Genomic DNA, 19,277 nt, shown 5'->3' with positions numbered 1-19,277 from the left:
TATAAATCCACCAGCAAAATAAAGTGGGTATTTCGTTTGCATGAGCGTGGCACTTCTTTGTACTATACATTCTTTGCTCATACGGTGATTTGCTTTGCAGTAAAACAAAAACAAAGAAAGCAAATAAAATCTTACATATTTTTGTTTTTCTTTTGATTTTGTAACATTTTTTTTTACTCAGTGAAATTTTGTCTTTTTAACCTTTTCAATACAACAAGAAAAAAAAAAACAAAAAACAGTTGTTTCTTTGTTTTTTAACTTGGATTGGATTTTGTGTGTGTTCGCATTTCACAATTGATGAAAGTGCCCATTTAGCATTTTTCCCTTCCTGCTTCGCTGCTTGGTGTGCTTATTTTTTTTTTTTTGTTGTTGTTGTCGTTTTCATACTTTGTCAAATTTTTGTCTAATTATTTTATTTGTTACTTTCTGGTCTTCGCACACTTTGTATCTTCTTGCAAATTATCTGCAGTTTGTCCAAGATGCAATGTTTTTTATTTTAACTTTTTTTTCTTCTCTTATGTTTTTGTTTTTATTTATTTTTTTGTTTTCGTTTTTATCTTTTATCATCTGTGTCTGGTTGTGTATATTTTATTTTTCCCTTGAACGCACTTCGTTCGTCATTGTTTATTTCTGGCATCTTGCGTTGCTCTGTCAAAACTTCTTTGACTTGCGGTTTTCTTATGTAAATCGTATCCGTGTTGCATTCGCATTCGTTTCGTTCTTCCCTGACAGCTCATCGCTTACTTGGCATGTCTCATTCTCTTGTAATAAATGACAACACAAACAAAATATTCAGTTTATCTAAAATATTTCAACACTTCAATTTATATATTTAAATATTTTGAACTGTAAAATAAAAATCATTAAAATGTAGAACATAAATATGTTAAATGAAATTTGTTAAATAAATATGTAATATTTATGTAAATAGCTGTAGAAGACGATATGATAATCGTTAAATTATATAGTTGAAAGTGATTATATTGTACATACATATGTATATTAATTTCTGATAAATGTCACCTTATCTCTCAAAACACGATTGATACTGATCATTCTGGTCTACCGATGTGACAATGGACAATAAAGTCAACTATTAACTACAGTGCTAGCACTTCATCACTAATACAGAAGACCAGAATTATTAACGTCTTCTTCACAAACGCATCAGTATATTGAACCGATGTATGCTCCATTGGAATCTCCTTAGTAATTCCACTGGTTACCAATGAAGCAAAGTGTGAATGACATAACTTCCACCTTAGTTTGATGTGAGGCCTATCTAAAACTCTGCTACAATGTAAGTTGTAGCACTCGATGGTGCATACGCAACTCCACGCCGAATAAATGAACACCCAAACTCTTCTCGCGTAAGTTTAGGTATTAACCACAGCCACTACTAGTCCAACCTCAACTGGTCAGCACGGCCGTAGTACCAGATACTGCCATCTCTGGTCAGATATCGTTACCATGCACACTTCTTACACAAGTGTCGGCGTGACATCGGGATTTATTCGCCTCATACGACAGGCTGTGCCTACCAATATTCTAATATTCTAACCCCTTCACCGCCGGGGGGACATCACTAATACAGTTTACTTCTCAGAATATCGAGGTTTTAAGTTTTAAGCTTTTTTTGCATTGATTTCACAATAATAAAGTACAAACACCAACTAATGCTAATTAGTATATGCAATTTTTTCATTGATTACAAGTTACAAACGTACCAGTAGACATACCAGAACAATTTAGCCGAAAAGTCGGTATCATGTCAGTTTTTCTATTTATTACAAAATCTGAACACAGACGTACATAATTACATTAATTAAAAATAAGTATTGTAAATTAGGAAGATAGATGATCGAGTGTCCATCTAGAGGTACATTGCTGTCGAGAGGTCTTTCATTAGAGGAGGGTCTAACCAATTTTAATTATGACTTTAAAATAGATAGTGGTGTAGATGTAAAAAATAGGTGTATCTTACATAAAAAGAGGATATGTGATGTATATGAATATTATCACACACTCAACGTGTTGTAAAATCCTTGAGTTCAGTCCAATTTACTTTCACAACGGCTGGCTTTTAATTGCTACAAATCTATAAATGAGAAGCTATAGCTTGGCTGGAAAGCTATTGTATTAGATAAATATACATATTATCAGACACTCAAGCTGTTGTAAAGTTCATATAACGAATCTGTAAACGAGATGTCGACGTAGTATAACATTTCTCTACTCTGGGTTCCCGGTTATAGGAATGTTTTCAACAATCGCAAGGCAGACGAGCTTTTTAAACAAGGTACTTCAGGTAATCACTTAGAATACCTAAATAATTTAGACATATCGTTAAAATCATAAATTCTTTCTATGTTAAATGATTTATTAAAAGATGTGATGACTTAACAATATGTACATTAAGACTGAAAAGTTTTCGGAAATTCTCATTTAAAATTCGCGCGCTGTATATTTTTCGATATTTTAAGTTTATGTAGTTTGGCAGCACTTTCCTTAATTACTATGCCAAAAATGAGCGCGATCTGTCAGACAGTTCGTTTACGGCAGCTGTTGAAACCAGTTCACCTCAGTAGTGCGTTGCGGAAATGTCTTCGACGGTCGTACGACCGTCCTGAAAGGCTTTGTACCACTCATAAACTTGAGTTTTCGATAAAACTGATTCCCCATAAGCCTTTTGTAGCATTCGCAACCGATTCTGCACACGCGAAATTTCGTTCGAAACACAAAATTTGATGCAAACTCTTTGTTCAATATTTTTTTCCATTGTTTTTTTCGCAACGCACTACTGAGGTGAACTGGTTTCAACAGCTGCCGTAAACGAACTGTCTGACAGATCGCGCTCATTTTTGGCATAGTAATTTTCCTTAATTGCTGCCAAACTACATAAACTTAAAATATCGAAAAATATACAGCGCGCGAATTTTAAATGAGAATTTCCGAAAACTTTTCGGTCTTAATGTAAGCATCTGTATGGAAATTGGACGCGTAAAGATATCAGTCTTATGGTCGGTTTGTTGGCAGGATACAGCCGCTTAGGGAACCATACTAGAAGATTGTATTTCCCATTTAATCATTCCTGACACAGTTGTGAAAAGGATGATGAAAGTGCCTCACATCTGCTTTGTTACTGCTCAGCATGTGCGCGGTACCGATGTACTGTTTTAGAGGTGGAGTTCAGCGTCCCGAACTTTAAATGTGAAGAAAAAGGAAATGTATATATGTGGGGCATATTGCTATAATGGTAGTAAAGCTATTCTAATCCCTTTGATGGGAGGTTTGATGATGCGAGAACTGGTTAAAGATGACTTGTCATAAATATGTGGGGAACATTGGCAAGACACTGAGCACTTGAAAGAGTCATAAGGAAGAGTAACATTGTATTAATAATGTGGCGAAAATACATCGTAAAACTAATTTCGGCTAATTAAAATTTTCTGTTTAGTGGTCCTACTTAATAAAATAGACTAAAGCAATAAAACATCTTTATACTAGTACTCTAATTCTAGTAAAATCCAAATTATTTTTATATTTGTATTCTTAAAATCTAAGCAAGTTCAACAGTAATGAATTAAGCTATCTATGTGAAGTAGTAGTGTATTCAAGAGCTGTGGAAACGCGATACCAAAAACTTCTGGTTATAGTTTTTAAAATTTAATAATCTTCACAAACATGGTTCAAGAGAACTCTAAACTAGGTCCCAAATGTAAAAGTATATAATAATATCTACATGATAGGAGTAATCATTCTGCTCTATATAACATTTTATTTCTAAATTTATAATAGAAGGGAAGCAAGCAACCTATTAACATTGAAATATAATTACCATCGAAATTAATTTCTTCCTCAACAATGAAATTACTTTTGTATGATATTTAAGTTTAAAACGTAAATGGTTACACCACAGCGACTACAGAAATCATTTCTATTTTAAAATTGCTTACAAGTTTTTCTATCTTTAACATACAATTTTGCATATCTGACCTATATTTTAAATATTCATTATTATCTCCACTCTTCACTTCTGGTTTTTGGGCATTACTACATAATTTATGAATTTAAATTTGGTAATTTTGCAATTTATTTCTCAGTGTTTACAAAATTTGGGTCTTGTTTATTTTTACAAGACGTTTATATTAAAATTAAAATAATCAATTAAATTCAGTTGTTTTCATATATACAGTAGAAGGGACCAACGACGGATTGCTATTCATTTACATCTTGAAATTTGTGGATTTGTGGATTTGTTATCGCGTCTGTCAATTGAAATGCTTCCCTCTCGGAGGTTCATTTCAGGTTGTAGAAAGCTGGCCGCCCTGGCAATGGATTTTAAAATTAAATATTTTTTTATTCTTTTGTTTTTATTATTATTTTTAATTGTTCTTTTTACTTTCTGTAATATAATTTGTGTTATTAGCAGCCAAATCAGCGCGTGTGTCGTGTAGGATGTAGCTTCTTGGACTTCTATTTCTTTGAATTTGCCTTGTTCTCAGTCATTTTCTAGTATACGTGTATGTGGTTGTTACTATGCCATCGAATTGATTATTGATTTCATAAATAATTACATTTATATTTACAACGCAGAATGATTTTTATCCTTACTCATGCTAAAAATCAATTTTATCGATTTAAATATTTTGAAAAAAATTTTGCACCAAGGTGACGTCCTTACCATGTTAGTTTAGCATAAAATAAAATTTTGTTTCCTCAAGCATATACCAAATTCATTAAATGATATTATATATCATACAGTAGAAATTTGATAGTTATAAATAATAAGCCTATATATTCAAACTTTATTTTTATCCCCAGTTAATGTTGAGCCTTTGCCGAGTTGCTGCCTCTGGGCCCTTTTACGCTCTAATAGCTAGGGGGTTTCCTCATAAGCTTCGTGATTATTCAATGACTAATCTAAGATCTGCGTACCGTACCGTGCGGTTAGTGACTACTCTCAGATTAGATAGCGCTAAGAAGGGCAGCCTGTCGGTTTTCGCATATAGTTTCATGGCTCTATTCCTTATGTATTTTTTGTTGACGGATCTATTCTAAGGTCTCAGCATGTCATTCGTGCGAATGTACCATGGCACTTTAAAGACTCTTCGGTCTGATTTAAGCAACTTATTGTTTCTGGATAGTAGAGTCGGCAGCTTTGCTATAAGCGACACACACATTAAGTAGTGCTGGTGTAATTATCTCACTATAGATCATTATCCCAGTATCATTTCTTCGAAATATAATAAACCAGTATCTCTAATTTACAAAGGTTAAATTTTCCCGACTTTAGAACCATTGTCCTACCACTCATCGTACATTTTAAATCCATACTCGTATATAATTTTATGTTTAGGAGCATAGGAGGAGGACCTCAAGATTTTAATCTTGAAAATATGGTGAGTTGGTTAAGCCAGCAATTCAGCGGAATGTGTGTTAGTTTGTTAATTGACCTTGTTGTATTCTCGGAAGAGGGTATATAGAATATATTTTTCGTAACGATCATTAGGATCGCGTCATGTTAAAGCCCGCTTGGTGGAGCTTAAAACTGATTCACTGTAATATAAACAACTTTGCTATGTAAAAAATTATATATAGTGCATATATATTTGTAGAAGCATTAATAACTTGTATTTTTTTCTTTACAGATTAAATCATATACGCATTGAAATCAACTGGAATAGAAAAAGTCAACAAACAACAAATCGTTGTTAAAAAATTTGAAGGTTTGAGTTTTTAAAATATACGAAAGAGTTGTTGGTTTTTAAATCGTAACGTTTGATACATTATTTATTAGATAAACCAAATTTACTGGCAAATTAAGAAGAAAGGAAGAAAGAAACGACGACATACACACAAAAAATGGAATTGCGTGTGGGTAACAAATATCGATTGGGCCGTAAAATTGGGTCAGGTTCGTTTGGTGATATATACTTGGGTACAACCATTAATACCGGTGAAGAAGTTGCTATTAAATTAGAATGCATACGTACCAAGCATCCACAATTGCATATCGAGTCCAAATTCTACAAAACAATGCAAGGTGGCATTGGTATACCACGCATAATCTGGTGTGGCTCTGAAGGTGATTACAATGTAATGGTTATGGAATTGCTTGGTCCTTCTTTGGAAGATTTGTTCAACTTTTGCTCACGCCACTTTTCATTAAAAACTGTGCTACTGCTAGCTGATCAGATGATATCACGTATTGACTATATACACTCACGTGATTTTATACATCGTGACATAAAACCTGATAACTTTCTTATGGGCTTGGGCAAGAAGGGCAATCTCGTGTACATCATTGATTTCGGTTTAGCGAAAAAGTTTCGTGATGCGCGTTCATTAAAGCACATACCATATCGGGAAAATAAAAATCTCACCGGCACAGCACGCTATGCATCTATAAATACACATTTGGGTATCGAGCAATCTCGACGTGACGATCTGGAATCGCTTGGTTATGTGCTGATGTATTTTAATTTAGGCGCTCTACCTTGGCAGGGTCTAAAAGCAGCCAATAAACGTCAAAAATATGAGCGTATATCAGAAAAGAAGCTATCCACAACGATACTGTCATTGTGTAAAGGTTTTCCAAGTGAATTTGTGAATTATTTGAATTTCTGCCGACAAATGCATTTTGAACAACGTCCTGATTATTGTTATTTGCGTAAATTATTCCGCAATCTATTTCATCGCCTTGGGTTCACATATGATTATGTATTTGACTGGAATTTACTTAAATTCGGTGGACCACGCAATCCTCAAGCAATACAACAACAACAAGATGGGGATGGCCAACAACAAGAAGCAACTGCTGCCCAACAACATCAACATAGTTCGAAACAATTGACCGGTGGTGTGGCAGCAGTGGGTGGCGTCCAAATGATGGGCTCCGGTGCTGGTCAATCGATGGTAAACTCCAATGCAGCAATTGTTGGCAGTAGCTCGCAGATGGTGGTTGGTGGAAATGGCGGTATGACAATGGACGATTCAATGGCTGCAACAAATTCATCGCGCCCACCTTATGACACACCAGAAAGACGTCCTTCGGTGCGTATGCGTCCCGGTGGACCTGGTGGCGGCGTTATGAATGACGTGCGAAATGCAAAATAATATTTTGTGGTGTAATTTTTGTTTACGAATACAATAGTTTCTATATTTAAAATTAGCAAGTCGGTCGTCGTCTTCATGTAGTTTTTAAATTGCTAGATTTATAAATTTTATATTCTCATTTCATTTACATATATCGTAACGTTAATGTTATTTTGTATGTTAGCAATAAATACATAAAAAAAACACATTAACGTGCGTAGCGTTATCATCTCTTTGTCATTAATTAATTAATATTAATTTAAAAATAAAAATAAAAGTAAATAAATAAATAAATGAATCATTAATGCAGTGTAAATTGTTTAACAAAAAATTGTGACAATTAATAAAATAATACGTGAATAATGTATGAATAGAGATATAAAGTATTATTGTAAAAAATATTTATTTTTTTTTTTATATATTTTCTCGATTCTCTTATACATTTTATGCATATGCAATCATTTTATTATGCTACTCATTTAATTAATTTAATTTGTTATAATTTGTTATAATTTTCATAATCTATATATGAATATTGTATTCTCGCGCATAGTCCATAGACATTTTTCTGTTAAACAAAGTCCACTGTATTAGAAAACTTAAATAAATAAATTAGGTATGAATAAATAATTAAACATATATAGAATATAGTTAGAAACACTGTATGCCACAAATATTGGTTCCAAATACTTTTACTCTCTTTTGGATATCAAGAATTATAACTGAATACTGATATATGATATATATATATACATATATATAAAATATTTATTTAACTAAATTGCGGTACATGCATGCGCTCCATTTACATAATTGTATGTATGTATGTATGTATAGATTAAGTAAAAACTTCTATATGTTTATTATTATTATATTAATTGTAATTAATTATAACCTATTAAGTGTAAATGCAAATGTAAAAAACTATGTACGGCCCCAAGGTACACCAGAATAGCCAACAATTTAATTGATAAGTACGTTCAGGGTTCCGATTATATTTAGTAATAGTTTATAAAAAAATTTTATGAAACATGCTGTTTATAAAATGCAAGAAGAATAATAATAATATAAATATTGTCTTTACCGATTTAAGTGTAGTTTGTGGCGATGTTGTAACAAACTAAGACAGCTTTTTTTTGTTTTAAATAAAAAACTAAATTTAATCATTTTAAATATTTATGTTAAATTTATTTTGTCATTTACACTTATTTATTTCTTGCTTCTTTTAAAATATGTTAATAGTTTAATTTTATTTTGTTTTAAGAATTAAAAGAATTAACGACATTTATGACATGTCAATGAAGAGTTAATATTGTAAAAGTATAACGCTAAACAAAATAATACATAAAAAAAAATATTAAATATTAAGAACTATGAAGTAAATTTAAGCGATAAGAATTATAAAAATGTAAAACAACAAAATAGTATAAGAATTGCATATATGTGCGTAAAATTTTAATTAAATTAATTTATGCATTTAAAAACAATTTCCTTATGAAACTTTGTAATGTAGTAAATATGCAAATTTTATACCTAAATGCATATAAATAAAATAGTGTTTTATAAACAAGAAAATGAAAATGAAAAATAAGCTTATTGAAGTAAGAAAAAAATATATATTAATGATATGAATGAGGATAAAACTGTAAACTCTACACATTTTTAATTTAAAAAAAATTTATTTTAAACAAAATTAATGCTTTAATTAAAAAGTTTATGCTTAATTTAATTTAATTAATGCCTCAAAAATTGACAAATAGTTGCAATATTTTTTTTTTTAAATAATACAGCAAGGATTTTAATGAATAAATTTTTTAAAATGTGTGATGTATTAAACTGAAAATTATATATAAAAATTTTAAATTATTGCTTTATATTATCTAAAGATAATAAATACTCTTTGACCAGCAGTTAATATATAGAAGTTCTTGGTATAGTAGAAATTATATTCATTTTGAATTTTATAAAACTTATTTAATAATTTTTGTCATATAAATAATTCTTGTAATATATATAAAAAGTAAAATTCTAAAATCCAACAAAAATTGTAATTGTATATAAAGAATGTTAAACAGTTCTTTATGGATTTTACATACGATATATAGTTTGTTCTAAAGCATAATATTTCTTTCTATACGCTTTATGCAATTTAAACTATTATTTTAAAACGGTTATATCAGTTAGTGTTTTTTATTTTTTTTTTTTTCATTATAAACTGCTTATTAACAATTTTATAATAACAATAAAAAACAAGAAAGTAAATGTATAAATTTTTCAATTAAAAAAAATAAAATAAAAAACGTATGTGTAGTATTAGTTAAATAAGTAGATATTTCAAATAATATATTTAAATTAAAATTAATTTAAAATATAGTTGTAAAAAATTTAACTGAACAAAACTAAACAGAAAAATAAAAAAAAAAGAATCAAATTGCAAAGTTAGAAATAACTATTAAGGACAACTCAGTGTCGTCTCGTATAGAACGTTTTGAAAAATTTTAAATTAAAATTAAATTATAAAAAACTAATTTAATAAAAAAAATTGTAAATTTGCTAATTAGTAAAAATTAATTTAATTTTCTATGAAAAATAAATAAATAATATAAAAAAAATAATATTTAATATTAAAAAGCTTATTTATGTAATATGTGAATTCAGTAAATACTAAACTAAAATATATTTTAAAATTAAAAATATAAAAACATTTTTTTAATTTTTTTATTTTTATTTACAAATTAACTAATGTCCTCACTAACTTAAAATGCTTTGCATTATTTTACTAATAATTTATATGCGTATATATATATTTATATATATGTATGTATATAAATTACATTTTTAATTTTTAAAACATATATGATTTTTATAAAATAAATGCTTTAGTAAGCTTTAAAATGAAAATTAATAATTAAATTAGTTAATTTTTTTGAATATAGTTTTAATAAATAAATAATTTCACTATTTGTTTTAAATAAAGATGCAGTTATTTTTAATTAAATTTTTATACTCACCTACTAAAATATCTTAATTATGTTATATTTACAATTTTCTAGTTTTGTTTTCATTTTAATTTTATTTGATTATTGCTAATAACTAAAACTTTTAAATGTTCTTTTAAGTAAACGACTTGTTTATATTTAATTATTGTTTATGTAATTTAAATTACTTTGATCTTAAATTAAAACAGAAAATTAAATATGTTCGTTTTGTGACGTGTAATTGAACAATAGAGTAATTAAAATTCTACTAATATTTTAATATTACATTTTTTCTTTACAATTATTTTTTATTGATATTGTAAATATATATTTACAAAATTTATTAAGATTTTATATTGTTTAATAAGCTATTAAAAATTTTTTTGCTTATTAAAAAAATATACTTTCAATTTACTTTAAACTTCGTAATATTAACATAATTTATGTATTGAATTACGTTATTAGTTCTTTTAAAATCAATATAAATAACTTGTTTAAATGTATTTTAAATTCATTTATATGTTTACTATTGTACATTATAAATTTTTATAATATTTATTATAATATATATAAAAATTAATTAAATTAATGTTATTAAAGCTTTTGTTTTTCCAAATATTATATTATATTTATTAACTTATTTATTTATAATTTTTATTTTTAACATTTCATATTCATTATTTTAATTTTTTTTTTCTTTTATTTTATTTGTATTCTTTTATTTTATTGTCTCTTTTTTTTATTGTGTTTATATTTCCTGTTTTTTTATATTACATTTTTTTCTTTTTTATTCTAATTTTTACTTTTATTTATTCTTTTAATTTATATTAACTTCTATATATTTTTTTTAATTGTTTACTTACATTTTTTGTTCTGTTTTTCTTATGTTTTTGTAGTTTTATATAGTTTTTAATTTTTTAATATATTAATATTTTTTGTTATTGTTCTTATTTTAAGCTTTTTATTATATTTTATATTAAATTTTAAAGGAGTACTAAACAATTCTTAATCTCGTTGTGTCTTTAATTTAATTAATTTTCCTAATATTTTTTATTATTTTATTAAATTTCATAATATAAATATTTATTAATTTGTTCAATTATTTTTCTATCAAGAACTAAAATACTGCATTTTCTAACTATTTGAAAAGATTTATCGATATTATTATTTTATTTTGTTTCAAATAAAATAAATATTGACATTTTGTAAAGGCTTATAAACTAAAACCTACAAAAATCATATAATTAACTAATTTTATTATAAATAAAATCGTAGTAGTAAAAATAATAGTTAAGATGATATTTATTCTAAGTAATATTAAAAGATGATTAAAAAGGCTTAAATATTAAATTTACAATATAAGGTATATTTAATTTATTAGCTAATTAAAATATAAATCTTATAAAAAAATGAGTAAATATAAATATTATTAATTTAGTAACATAATTACAAGTAAAGTGATATTTCTTTTAATTTAATTGTGTTTTATTTTACTTTTACTTACTTTTTAAATGTTTATTTCAATATAATTTTGTTAGAGCAATTATTTAAATTTTAATATAAACCCTTTATTTTGTGAAGTTATCAATTCTCGTTTCTTAAAACTATATACAGAAAAATTTTTCTATGGCAGAAGACTTTCAGCATTATAGTTAAGAATTGTATAAGATTTTAGTGAGTGAAATATTATCCAATTTATTGCTATAACTACTTACACTTGCCTACCACAACTGATCGATTTCGAATATAATTTTGTGCAGGTGACCCGTAAGTAAGCACACCAGTCTGTTAGTTTAGGATTCGTCATATCTGACCGATCGCATTCGAACTATAGCAATGCAAAGTGAGACATTGAGGTTTTCCTGTATTTCTTTAAGATAGAAATTTCATTACCACATAATGTAAAAGATTATGTACGGAAGACAATTTGTTTTAAGAATTTACGAAGGTATTTATTTTGAAAGCACCTCACTTGAAGACCTCTTTTCTAAAGTTTCGAAGGTTCCAACTACCGCGTGTTTAATGTATCAAGACTTATGAGCAGCATGAGTTTGGTAAAGCAGATTCAGATCTTAGGATATTTAAGTAATTCTAACAGCCTAATAAAGGATATTTTCCAGTCCATACAATTCTTCCAGAGGCATAAATCACTACTTCACTATTAACAGAGACTATACATGGTATCTCAACACTTTTCTCTATAGTTTATTATATTTTTTTCTGATCTTTATATAACATACATACAAATGAATGTTTTTAATGCTAAATTAATTTTAATGCTAAATTAATTTTAATTTTATTAATTGTTTGTTCCAAAATTAATTATTTACGGATTCCCACGGATTCATTATTTGAACATTTGTAAATAGGTAACTTTTACGTTAATTTATAACTATATATATTTATAAAATATTACAAAAACAAATTCAAATTGTGTATATAGAACTTTACTATACGCCCGTATATATAGTAAACACCAAATAATAATCCCACTCAAATAGTGCATAGAATTAAAAATAAGTATTAAACTAAATCAAAATTGTCCAATTTAAGAAAAGTAAGCAAAATACATTTTTATATATTAATATATACATATAAATATTATCAAATGTAATATTAAAAAATTAATATATATTAATTTAATTTAATCTACTACAAATACGAATTAAGTATTATAAAAGAAAAAAATACATAATTTATTTCAAATTAGAACCAAAATAAAATGTTTGAAAACCACCAGTGATATTAACTACAAACATTGAAATTATATATATTGTATTTAATTAATTTATAAAGTATATAAAATCAATTTTATATAGGATAAAAGTTATAAAAGTAATTTATTTAGCAAAGCAACAAAACAACCAAAAAAAAATAAAAAACAAATACAAATTGAAAACAAAAACCAAATTTTAAAAACAGCGAACATTTGAATGATATATACATATATATTATTAAAAAAAAAAACTAAATTAAATAACTAATATTAAATTGCAAATAAATATACATTTAACACTCATCAAATAAATAACATTATTATTAAGTATTTAAAAAATAATCAAAATAGCATATACATTATAATAAATGTGAACAAATTATAAAAACAAACAAACATTTATTAGTTGACAGTTCAAGGTGTATGAGAACTAGTTAACTAATTTCCTGCTGGGTACACAAAAGTTGTACTTTAATTGGTTTTTCGGCTTTCTATCAAAATCATTTCTGTTAATTTCAGACTAGTATTTATGTATATTAGTAGAACAGACACGAATTTTGAAGCATGTGTAATAAATTGGCAAAATATTATTTAAAATAACTAAAAACAAACATTACATAAAATGAAAATATATAAATGAATAGGAGTCTAAGTGATCTATAATAAAAGTTTTTGCGTAAATATAGTTTAAAAAAAATGTCATGCAATATTTAAAATAAAAACACTAATATAATTATGAAAAACGAAGAAAACAAATATAAAATATGGAATAAAGTAATTATAAAATAAGAATTGTCGTGAAATTTCATCAAAAAAAAAAAAAATAAATGAATAAAAAATAATTTTCGAATGTCACATACAAAATAAAATTGATTTCTTTTATATCTTTAAATGGTTTAGGATAGTTCTTAATATAAATTTTGGGAGTTTATTTAAATAAAATTAATTTTAGTATCATTTGTTGTATATATCTATATGCCTTCTACACTATTTTTGTTAATATTCATCTCTTTTTTGTTTGGGTAATATTCATAATAATGATATGTGTTAGTTTTATTATTTATTTTTTTTATAAATAAATTTATATTAAATTATTTTAAATATTTATTATTATTTAATACTGCACAAAAATTTAATTTAACACTATATATAAAATATCACAGTTCACAAAAAGATTTACTAATTTTCTAATAATAGTGCTATCCTTAAGCAACAATCTTTTACGCCCGGGGCGTTGCACTGCATATAAGCTATATGAATTGAGTAATTTATAAAATGAACTTTATAGTATTAAAGCTAGTAATAACTGTCAATGCATATGATAAATCCATATAAAACTGCAACTGAAAAACATTTCTTCAAAATCCTGATCATAATATCAATTTGTTTTTCTACTTAGATTTTCAATTTAAATTTTTTGTGCGAATGACAGTATTATACTTTATACAAAAAATACATCATATATGAAAAATATCATGAATAATAATACAGCAAACTAAGCACTATATATACTAGAAGCATTTGTAGAGAAAATTCCAACCTTATGTCATTGAGTCTCCACAAGTTTTACATTAAGTACCTTCGCGTATAAAACTAAATACAAAACTAATTTTATATATTAAAACACCTCTTTTATTAATTGATTTAATGCACTATACATACTTGTAAATATTACTCTTAAATAGCCATTAACGATTGTCTGTTGTTTTCAGTATTATATTAATTTAGAAGAAAATTACTATCAAAACAAAGAAATTACTGTATTGTTGAAATTAAGTGTTAAAATACTTAATATTTTAAGAGAAATTAGTTAATACTTAATATTTTAAAAGAAATTTAATCTTTAATCGTAACGTTTTTCAACACTTTTTTCGAACTCGCACGTCAGATTGGCAAATACAATAAATGACAGCTGTCAGCTGTGTTGGATCGGTTTTTGATTTTTCGCAGGTAGTTTTAATATAATAAACGTTTGAATGCATTTATTCTAATCACATTATTATGTTAACATTATTAAATACATTGAAGGGAATAAAGAAATCTTAATAATTTTATTTTGAATAAAATAGCACCTATATACAGATTCAGACATTTGTAGGAATGGGTTCAGCACAGTCAAGTGAAACACGTTCCGTGCAGTTGGACAATCCAAATCCAAGCAGTGTTATTGACATCTCAGACGAAGTTGTGCAAAGGCTTAAGAGTGGCCTTAAACAACAAGGTAAATTAATATCTAATGTTATACTCTAAAATAATTGTTTTATAATAAAAAATATATTTGAGAAAATTATAAAATTGTTTAAATGATTATGCAACCATGCAGTGAATCCACTATAACAAATTAATATATATTTTGTTAAAAACGATGTATTACTTAAAATTATTTAAAGTATTTACTACAATTTTTACTATTACTCATGCGCTTACATAATTTATTCACTTTAACTAATTTTAGCACGAGAAAATGCAATTGCTGCTGAAAAAGCAAAATCGAAAGAAGCAACACCGCCACCAGCCAAGGAGGTACCGCGTGTAGTGCCTGTAAAAACTGCACCACTACCACCACCACCAAAATCGGTGGCACCATCACAACCAACAGTTGTTTACCAAAGCTCACAACCGACATATGTGTTAGGCGGCGGTACGACAGAGTCAGCGGTCGATGTAAGACGACAAAAACAACATGAACTGGAGGAAAATGATGCCATGTGGCGTAAACGTATGTCACAATTGGAGGATACTTTAAAAAAGACAGATTCTATCATGGAGAAAGAATATGCAACGGCTGTTGAGGATGTACGTAAACGTTTTGCTACACCATCACCTGCATTGAAACTGCCACCATGCCAAGACCTCAAAGCCCAGGTAATTGCCTGCTATCGCGCTTATCCTGGTGAGACACTTAAATGTGCTGAGGAAGTAGCTTTGTTCCAAAACTGCATTAGTGCACAACGCGTACTTAAGTTAGACGCGGATGAAGCGAAAACCGAAACAGCTACAGCTAAAGCTGCCTGAAACTGAAATTAGTCAACGATTGTGTACAATTTCTACTTTTTTTTTGTTTTTTTTTTTGATGCAACAAAAAATGCTTGGAAGATCGTTGCCAGTCATAAAGTGTAACTTATAGTTTAAAAATGTAATGAAGTGTTAGAGTCAAATCCAACTAATGCAATATTTAAAATGATAATTGTAAAATGATGCTATAAAATTAAACTCAAGATTCTTTAATTAATTTGAGTTTTTTGTGGGTATAAATTTATATTAAATAAACAGGAAAGATCTTACCTTATATATGTATTGTTTCTTTCAGACTCCCTATTTTATATGCTCACATGTTTGTTGATGCTGAATATAATGCAGTTTGGGTGTTTGGGATGATAAGGTTTGGCAGAATTGATAATTGCATTAAATATAGTACATTTTAAATTACTCTATTGAATGCATTGTATAGTAAATAACCAATGTACCAATCAGACAAGACTTCTTGTGGTATATAATGGTAGCCGTTCACGTAGCACTGATGCATAAACAACGTAAGAAGTACCTAGGTGGCCATCTCATTTCGGATGAAGAAATAAAACTGTAATGTAGATAGTTCGACTTGTAGAAATACTCTTAAGTTCATTAAGTTCATGCACAATAGATTTCCAAGACGCAGTGCCAAATCCTCAAATAATAATACAATAATTGTAATACTTTATATAAACCACGGATTTGATGCCATTTAGGATGTGATATAACGATTGTACTTTTATATACAATGTTGATACAATTTTGATCACTATTCTACTCGTAGATTCACTATCCAAAAGGTAGCTTAACCAAACAAGCTTCCTCAGCTGCCTATGATTTCCCGAATTATTGAGAAGAATTAATTTTATTGACCATAGACTTATTTAAGCAATATTGATCTATACTCTGCCATATTGAAGTGTCCAGGTTCCAACAATTATTATCCCACTAAATTTTTCTCCCTCTGACCTACAATCATCCGAACACATTATATGTTTTGTGATTTCTTTTGTTCTTGTTTCCTGCTATATAGATGTCCATGGGCCACAACAGCAACATTTTCATTTAAGTGCTGGACTGAAAATAAAATTAGTTGTAGTTCATGCATATACATACATATATATCGTTCATAATGTGAGAACGATCGATTGAGCATCAGAAAATTAATTTCATGTCTAAGAAACTCCATTCGTTTAAATGTTGCTCATTAAAAATAAGCTTGAATCAAATTTATACTTCCTATACTTCTAACTTAAGAGTATAGCCTTAAATTTTTAATTTTTAAATTAAAGTATAATTTAAATAACAACCTTGTGAGCTATTTTTTTATTTCTTATCATAACACAAAAACTTAAACTAATTAAAAACGAAATAAACTAAAGATAGACAGTAACAGCAAAATTGAAAATTGAAATCCTTGTAATCTGCTACTAGCACTCCTATATGCTTGCTTATGTATACAAGTGTGATCAAAGTCCTTCGCTGGGCCAAAACATCCCGCATAACTCATAATATAAGCCAAGTAGTTTTGTTCGAAAACACCGCGTACTAAACTTGAACCAGGCCCATTGGCAAAAACAACGACATCTTCACCACCATGCGATTCATCCTTAACTGGTATTGTTGCCATGTGCCTATAAGTGGGTGACATACGTTCTGCTTGTGTTAACGTTTCTAAACGTATCCAAATGTTGCTTTCATTCACATTGCGTGTCTCGTTTGCCAAATGATCCCAATAACCTGGACCATTGGCATATGAAATTGTCTCATATACCAAAGGATCTTTAGCTTTATTTGCAAAACCCAAAACGTCGGCACCACGTTTTGGATATCCATTTAAGGTAACAGAATGTGAGTGATCAGCAGTGACGATTATAAGCGTTTCCTCTTCATTGGTTAATTTTAATGCTGCCTCAACTGCTGCGTCGAATTCGACTACTTCGTACATAGCGGCACGCGCATAATTCTGATGATGAGCCTGATCGATACGTCCACCTTCAACAATAAGCAAGTAACCCTGAAATAAAATGTATTTTATTTATTAATAGAGTCTAGAACTATATAGCTTTGACTTGTTATTACATTGGATTTATGTCCTCGTTCCAAAACATTAAGAGCAGCTTCGGTCATTTCTTTTAGCGTAGGTTCTTCTTCTTCTTTTGCAATTTTATAGGTGATATGATTATTTCTAAACAACCCTAATAGATGTTCAGTTTTTTTTAAATCAAGTTTTTCCAATTGTTCCCTAGTCTGCACAAAGAATCTCGTTCTATTTGTGCCTTCCATTTGCAACCATTCACGTGCTAAGTTACGATTATCGCCACGCTGACACACATCTTCTGAAGGACCTTCAAACTTAACTCTGCCAGTTTCGGTTTTATTAGAAGCACCCATAGGTGACAGACCACCTCCCAATATAACATTCAACTTATTACCGGGCGCATTCTCAACTAATTGCCGTGCTATGTCTACATATTTGCCAAGTGAAGGTGACGGCACTTTTGTATCACACTCCCAGTCGCGATGATAACTGCGCGCATAGGCTGATGCTGGAGTCGCGTGTGTTATGCGTGTATTTGTGACTAGACCAGTACGTTTACCAGCTGCTTGCGCCCAATCCAGAATTGAGGTGAGTTTGCCAGTTGCGTTATTTAAGGGATCGCGTGTAGCGTCCATACCAATGGCACCGTAATCTGTTTTAACACCACAAAACATTGCGGTCGCTGTACCGGCTGAATCGGGAACTTGTTTATCGACATTGTAAGTCTGAAAAGTAAAAAATGTGTTTTTGTTATTTAATTTTTATTTATTTTAATGAATAAACCTTGGCTAATCCAGTATAGGGGAAATCATCAAAGGATAACATTGTCTCCTCACCATAACCTTGTTTTAAGTGTTGACCTTTGAAAATGCGACCCGCTGTAATGGTTGTCAAACCCATGCCATCACCCACGAAAATTATAACATTTTTAGCTTTCCGTGTATAAGCAGTCTCCTTCGCCTTCTTGGCAATGCCAATCACTTTTCTAAGTTGCGTCAATCCAACTTTGCGCCAATAGTTGGCATCTAAAACAAAAAATCAAAAGAAGAATATTTGAATTAATCTTCGAAGCGAAAGTTTTTATAACGACGAAAGAGAAATCTACATAGGTGGTATATTTATATATAATAGAGCTCGGTTTCCAAGAGGATGAGTGTATTAAGCTAAAATGTTTTGTCGGTAGTGAGTGTCAGGAATGTTTTACACCTTTCTCGACACTGACAACCTACAAGACCTACCTAACTTGCAGTTGTCGATGTATTCATAATATAATAATAATAGTATGAGTTTGGGGTGGGAGATTTCAATATACCATATCCGGTATCCAGATAAACTTTCATGTACGGGGGCAGATATAACAGATTTCATAAAAAAATTTTTCGAGCAGTAGTGAATTGTAACAACAAATTTTTTTTTATTTTTAATTAATAGA

The 19,277-nt window shown here is 28.5% G+C and overlaps 3 protein-coding genes across 5 annotated transcripts; 2 read left to right on the top strand and 1 right to left on the bottom strand.

Moving 5' to 3' along the window:
* The first annotated feature begins 5,648 nt into the window (after positions 1–5,648).
* LOC119680594 (discs overgrown protein kinase-like) lies at positions 5,649–7,354 on the top strand. Its single transcript, XM_038093499.1, has 2 exons — positions 5,649–5,729; positions 5,801–7,354. Exon 2 carries the CDS (start codon positions 5,866–5,868, stop codon positions 7,117–7,119), a length of 1,254 nt encoding a protein of 417 aa, XP_037949427.1. The 5' UTR covers positions 5,649–5,729; positions 5,801–5,865; the 3' UTR covers positions 7,120–7,354.
* Positions 7,355–14,665: 7,311 nt separating this feature from the next.
* LOC119684359 (MICOS complex subunit Mic25-like) lies at positions 14,666–15,861 on the top strand. 3 transcript variants are annotated; one of them, XM_038098386.1, is made up of 3 exons: positions 14,666–14,742; positions 14,891–15,013; positions 15,248–15,861. In XM_038098386.1, the coding sequence occupies exons 2-3, from the start codon at positions 14,893–14,895 to the stop codon at positions 15,805–15,807; spliced, it is 681 nt and encodes a 226-aa protein (XP_037954314.1). In that variant the 5' UTR covers positions 14,666–14,742; positions 14,891–14,892; the 3' UTR covers positions 15,808–15,861. The 3 variants fall into 3 exon arrangements, with proteins under 3 accessions (XP_037954314.1, XP_037954313.1, XP_037954312.1); XM_038098385.1 differs by having other exon boundaries at positions 14,681–14,742; positions 14,862–15,013; XM_038098384.1 differs by lacking the exon at positions 14,666–14,742 and having other exon boundaries at positions 14,750–15,013.
* A 1,284-nt stretch (positions 15,862–17,145) lies between these two features.
* LOC119683116 (alkaline phosphatase 4-like) lies at positions 17,146–18,869 on the bottom strand. Its single transcript, XM_038096728.1, has 3 exons — positions 18,629–18,869; positions 17,887–18,570; positions 17,146–17,821 (listed from the first exon to the last, which is right to left on the bottom strand). The coding sequence occupies exons 1-3, from the start codon at positions 18,743–18,745 to the stop codon at positions 17,165–17,167; spliced, it is 1,458 nt and encodes a 485-aa protein (XP_037952656.1). The 5' UTR covers positions 18,746–18,869; the 3' UTR covers positions 17,146–17,164.
* Positions 18,870–19,277: the final 408 nt, after the last annotated feature.

Source organism: Teleopsis dalmanni, chromosome 2 (assembly GCF_002237135.1).
Source record: "Teleopsis dalmanni isolate 2A chromosome 2, ASM223713v2, whole genome shotgun sequence".
Lineage (NCBI taxonomy): Eukaryota > Metazoa > Arthropoda > Insecta > Diptera > Diopsidae > Teleopsis > Teleopsis dalmanni.
The sequence above is the reverse complement of the archived record's forward strand: the minus strand, read 5'-3'. Positions and strand labels throughout refer to the sequence as shown.